This window comes from Numida meleagris, chromosome 2 (assembly GCF_002078875.1).
Source record: "Numida meleagris isolate 19003 breed g44 Domestic line chromosome 2, NumMel1.0, whole genome shotgun sequence".
Taxonomy (NCBI): domain Eukaryota; kingdom Metazoa; phylum Chordata; class Aves; order Galliformes; family Numididae; genus Numida; species Numida meleagris.
The window spans coordinates 115159179-115165205 of record NC_034410.1 but is presented as its reverse complement, the minus strand read 5'-3'; the positions used below and the strand labels follow the sequence as shown (position 1 = coordinate 115165205).

The following is a 6027-nucleotide window of genomic DNA, read 5'->3' as shown; positions in this document are numbered from 1 at the left end:
CCTTTCCTCCCTCCCTTTCCTCCCTCCCTTTCCTCCCTCCCTTTCCTTCCTCCCTTTCCTTCCTCCCTTTCCTTCCTCCCTTTCCTTCCTCCCTTTCCTTCCTCCCTTTCCTTCCTCCCTTTCCTTCCTCCCTTTCCTTCTTTCCTCCTTCACTTCTTCCCTTCCTTTCCTCTTCGTTTTTTATAACTTTCTTAACACATAATGAAGCAATACTTGAGAATAGCAGGGTGGTAAACTTGTTCTGAATGGATATTGTATTTAAATGAGAACAAATCGACTTAAAAAGCAAGGAAGGGAAATGTATCAGTAAAAAGTGACCTTTCATAGGTTAGTTTACGTTGAACTTAAGAATGATAATTAATTGCAAAATAATAGTGGGGTGGGGAAATTATGTGTGGGCTCCTGCAAATTCCCTCGGAATTTGTGCTGTTCTCCCCATTGACTTCAGCACCTCCACACTGGGTGCTATTGCTGCCTGCAGCGATGCAGCAGGGAGGCAGCAGTTCTGCCCTGGGGCTGTCACAACATCTCCCAACAAAAACGCTTGTTCTGAGGGGTTCCCTGTCTGCACTGTTAGGAAATAAAGGCTCTAACTGGTCTTAATTGTTGGGAAAAAAAATATCAGGTTTAATTATCAGTTCTGAAGGGGGGGGGGGGGGGGTTAATGAGGCAATTTTAAGCATACAAACAAAATCAGCTTTCAGATTTTGCATGATTTGTCTGTCTTTAAAAAAATCGTCCTTAAAAATATATTATAATTCTGACTATATTTCAAGTTGTTCCTAGCTGAATTACAGATGTGTCTGTGTGTGCAACAAAATTACATCCCCACCTCATCCCCATATGTAACAGCTCTTTCCAGCCGTGCCGTTCTGGGGTTCCTCTGACTCATGATTCTTTTGCAGTGCTCGGTGTGCGGGAAGAGCTTCTCGCAGTCCTCCAGCCTGAACAAGCACATGCGGGTTCACTCCGGGGAGCGCCCCTACAAATGTGTCTACTGTAACAAGGTGGGCAGCTCCCGTGTTCCAGTGCCCTGCAGCAGCACGTGCTGCCCTTCGCCTGTTTCTGTCTAGGAAACAGAGGTGCTTTCTCTTTTGGTTGGTATCCAGATGAGTCGAGGGTGGACGTTCTGGGTGCAGCTGGGAGATGCGGTGGGAGAAAGGGATGAAGAGGATGGAAGTGAAGGGGGTTGGATCAGATGTGAGGAAACAGCCTCAGGTTGCAGAGAGAGGGGGTTAAGTTGGATATTGGGATGGTTTTTAAAATGGAGAAAGCAGAAAGGCACTGGAGCAGGCTGCTCCGTGCCTGGAGGTAGATATGTGTGGATGCGGCGCTTTGGGAGGTGGTTCAGTGAAGGGGCTTTGCTTTGATAGCTCCAGGTGGGTGGTTGGTGCTGGTGATCTTAAGGGTCTTTTCCAACTTAAATGATTCCGTGCAAGTCGCTACTCTTACATCATGTTTATACAAACAACTGGGACTGAAGAACCAGGGTCAGCTCCCAGCTTCTGCTTTCCATTGGGGCAGAATTTGTGCTAACTCCCTGCTCAGAGACCTGCTGCAGGGATAACATGTAGGAATGCTGCAGGGTATTTCAGATGCCAGCCTAGGCATGCAGCTGGGTGACACGTTCCCCTTTCCATCAGATTGGTAATGTTTGGTCTTAGTGAATTCTGAATTGTGGTGAGCAGATGTAATTCAGGAGCTGAACCTCCGTGATATGACTGTGTGCATGCTTACCGTAAGTGACAGGGCAGTCTACCTAATGGCACTAAAGAGGTGGTGTGGGTGCGAGCTTTGCCTGCCCACTCCCGTGTACAGCATTTTAGCTTCCAGCATGGCATTTTTCTCAGCTTTCTGATGGTGACAAGGTTAGCAGCAACTATTTTGTGTGGTCTGCAAATAGTGAAGGACCCAAAAGTGCCTCGGCTGGGGAAGAAATAAGGAAACCATGGGCTGTTTTGCAACCTGTTTGCTTATGGCTTAGTGAGAGGATTTTCTTCCAAAATGCAATGTTATTATGAGGGGATAAAGTCATGTGAGGGGAAAGATGGGCTAGGAGGTCAGACTGAAGGCAGAACAGAACACGATAGAAGGGGAAAGGAAAGCCCTACAGGTGGGTGCTGGGCAGCATGAGTAAATTCTGGCAGCTGAATTCCAAGCCAGTATTTATCAATATGAAAGGGTTTAACTTTGAAAGTAAACATTGCAAAGGAAACCTGCATTATGTTTCCCCTATACAAAGCTAATTAGGATAATATTGACTTCACTTCTCATCCTTCGGCACGTAGGAGTTATTTACTGGTGTCTGCGATCAGAAATCTGTCAGAGCTTCCATAGCCATGAAGTGGAGCCTGCTAACCCCTCTCCCTGCTCTCCCTCCACCCCCTTCTGTGCCCTTGCAGGCGTTTACAGCTTCCAGCATCCTGCGCACGCACATCCGCCAGCACTCGGGAGAGAAGCCCTTCAAGTGCAAGCACTGCGGCAAAGCCTTCGCCTCACACGCGGCACATGACAGCCACATGCGGCGCACGCACAGCAAGGACAAGGGCAGCACCTGTGCGGTGTGCGGCCAGCACTTCCCGGAGCTGGAGGATTACCGCTTCCACATGAACGTCCACGCTGCTGCTCATTAGCCAGGAGTCTGCTCCTAGACCAGCTCTGTGGGTGTTGTCAGTGTACATGTATGTATGTTGGTTGTGTGCGTGCCGCAGGAGGCAACGTTGACTCTCGTGGTGTGGGTCACAAGAGTGCAGTCTGAAATACATTTCTGCGTGCAGACGGCTGGTTTGTAGCACTCAGACTCAGTGTTGGGGTGAGCTCTGACATGCACTGACCCTCCCTCCCCTTCCTCTCTTGCCATGCTCCCTCATTTTCAGGAGTGTCCCTTCCTCTCAAGCCTCTTGTGCATGAGTATCAGTGTGATGGACGTTACCAGACCTCTAACGCACCACAGTTGTGGGCTGCCTGGTGCTGTCCATGCCAAAGCTTTTTTGAGACACGTTCTTAGCAAGTATGTGTACCAAAGCCAGTTTAACTTGTTTGGTTTTTTAGGCACATGACCAGTTGTGGGGTCTATCTATCTCCTCGTAGTGGGCAAGTGAATGAATCCCTATTTGGTAGTGAATGCTGCTGGAGCAGCTTAAGAGTATTTAATTGTGGCTTCAGGGCCAGCTGAGCTGACCACGGAGCTCTGGGGCAGTGACACTGACTCTTCCTTTGCCCAGGAGAGAGGAGTGGGGTGTATGAAATATGGATGCAGGTGTGGGAAATGGCTCCAGCACTGCTGTGGGGTGGTGGCTCTACCTTCTCTCTTTCTGCAGAAGACCAAGCCTGAAGCTGTTCTGGAACACCAGCAGCTCCCAGGTGGGTGGGCCATGGGCACTAGCATTCTGTAGCAGCTTTGCACTGGGCTCGGCACAGCCCAGGAGTAGGCATGATCCCACCCCTAGGCTCCTCTGTGTCGAGGCATAAAGGTTTTTTAATCTACTCTTGTACCTCACTTAAGGAAGGGGGAAAGCCCTTCCCCTATTCCCATTGTCACTTTAAGATGGGATGTGTATGACAGACAGTCCCGGGTCTTCTTAATCCGCAAATCTGTGTGTGTGTGACATTCTCTCTCCAAGCCATGGGAATGCCTTTGCTTTGAGGGAGGGCTGGAGAGTTTTGCCCTCCATTTCTCCCTGACCATGCAAGCAAGTTTGGACTGTGGTGTGTGGGCTTTCTGTTGATTTGTTTTTAGTAAAAGGAAAATGTTTGCTCATAAATGCCCTTTGTTTTCTATAGAAAAAGCTACTCATTTAGCTATGGGTGAAGAATTAGTTTGGAGCCCTTTTGTAGAAAACGGGGTTTGCTTTTTTTGTGCTCTGACTTGAAAGTAACACGTCATGCATCCTGTCTTTCAGTACCTACAAACCATCCCAGGTGAAGCTTTCTCAGTGTGTATTATTCAATGGCTAAAATATTTCCAGCCTAAAATCCTTAGTGATACTTTCTGCAAAACAGTCCCCAAATGAGTAACTGTGGCATTCCCTGGCAACATGAAAGCTCACGTGGAAATTTGTACTGGTGGACCACTGTGCATGGGGAGCGCAGAGTCTTCCATCTGTCAGTGCAATGGGCAGGGGCTGTGTTTCTGCAGGAGGCTCCTGTGCTTGCACAGGTGTATGTGCTGTGTTGCACACAGGAAACAATAGCAGCCCTTGCTGGAGCTGATTCTTTAATGCAGGTAGTTTGGCGTTATTGAGATGATAAGGTTCTCTTAATATCCTAGATCACCTAGGATTAACAACAACTTTTTGAGCATAAGTACAGAAATTGAAAGTGTATTCTGTGCCTAACAACCTTAATATCTCTTTAAATACAGTATAAAACTAGAAAAAAAGTTACTTGCACATTAGATCTTGCAGGTACAGTATAAGTATATATATTGACTTGCACTAATTTTTATATGACTTATTGTATTTTATGTTGCTTTGTCCTCATCTTTATGGTGAAAATAAAAAATTACAGAACCACTTAGTTGTATGTGGAGTATTGAGGCCTAGCACTGAGCAACGTCTGAAATAAGCAAGCCATAAATGAATGCAGCTGAGGGCGCTGAGCCTTAGTTACAGCAGCCTGCCAACACGCTGCAGGTGTTTTCTCTCATGCATGTAGAACCCTGGGCGACAGAAATGTGAATTGTGTCTGGGAAGGCTTTGCCGGTTTGGGCCCATAAATAACTCCAGATTTGTTGAAATCATCAGCTAATTACTGAAAAAAGTTGTGACTCAGAATGGATGAGAAGTGCTGTGACATACATAGTTAAGTTCACCTGTGGGCTACCTCGCTGTTTCTTGTGAATGAGGGTTATTTATTTCAGTGGTGCATCTTCTGTAGTGCTTTTAGCTGTGTGCTATGTAAAGAACCTCCATCTATTTTGTCCTCAAATATTGTGATGAGTTGTCTGTAAAAGAGTATGTGAAGAGCTTTGCTTGTACTTGTGACTCAAGGTACTAGTCGTCTTGCACATTGAACTCATATATGTAAATATTTTATGATAATTACTTTTCACAGAAAGGAAAAAAATAAATTATTTGAGGCTCTGGTATACATGAATTGGCTACAAGCTGCTTTCTGCCCGGTGCATCTTGGTTGTGTATTTGAGGCACTAACAAATGGATGAAGGGTGTTACCGTGTCATTTGTAAGTCATTACAGCATGGAACTGCCTCTTTCTGGGAATTACAGTCCTCCTCCCACTGGGTAACAGCTGACTGTATCAGGAGGCAAATAGACCATTGATGGATTGGTCCATAAGAGTCCCAGTAGCCAACAAACACTGAGACCATTCACATTTGGACTTAGTTCATTCCCACTTGGACTCAACAAATCTGGATGCAGCAGTATAAAAGGCATTTAACTGCCCTGCAGCATTGTGGTCTCAATGGGAGCCTCAGCTGTGCCTGCTGCTCAGCTCAGGTGGCTGGGGGAGAGCAGGGGTGGCACCTGGCATGCACATTTCACAGCTCTGCAGTGAGACATCAGGCAGCAGGAGAAAGGTTGTGCACTGTGGCGAAAGTGAAGGGTTGTAAGTGCTGGACAAGGTTCGGGAGAGATTACATTTAGATTAGGGAATGTTTCTACGTGCATCTTGTTAACATCTGATGAGCTGTTTTCCTTTCATGGGATTTAACTGATAGAAGCACATTTGTGCTCTTGTGGTAGTGCGGCCAACAGCCTGGTAAACAAACAGGTTTGGCCAGTTCAGGTGGGATTTCATGTATTTATACATATATAAAAAAGGGGAGAAGGGGGGGGGATGCATGTGCACTTGAGCACATTTTGCATAGCAGCTGCCCAGGATGGCTGCAGCAGGAAGAGAGCCACCTGCGTTGGGGAGCTCTCGCACAGTCGAGTCGATGGAAAAGGGCAGCCCTGAGCCTAGGTAAAGGCGACAGGAGCTGTACCTGAGCCAGCAGACTGCCTCTTCCTCCTGGCTGCAATGAAGAATGGTCTGTGTCTGGCAGCCCAGAAGGCCAACTATGTT

The 6027-nt window shown here is 47.0% G+C and overlaps 1 protein-coding gene across 1 annotated transcript in view; it reads left to right on the top strand.

The window, feature by feature from the left end:
* PRDM14 (PR/SET domain 14) overlaps window positions 1-5344 on the top strand; it is a 10711-nt gene extending 5367 nt beyond the window's left edge. The window contains exons 7-8 of the mRNA XM_021386405.1: window positions 906-1007; window positions 2403-5344. Coding sequence (XP_021242080.1) covers window positions 906-1007; window positions 2403-2633 — 333 coding nt within the window. The 3' untranslated portion in view covers window positions 2634-5344. The remainder of the gene's footprint in view (window positions 1-905; window positions 1008-2402) is intronic.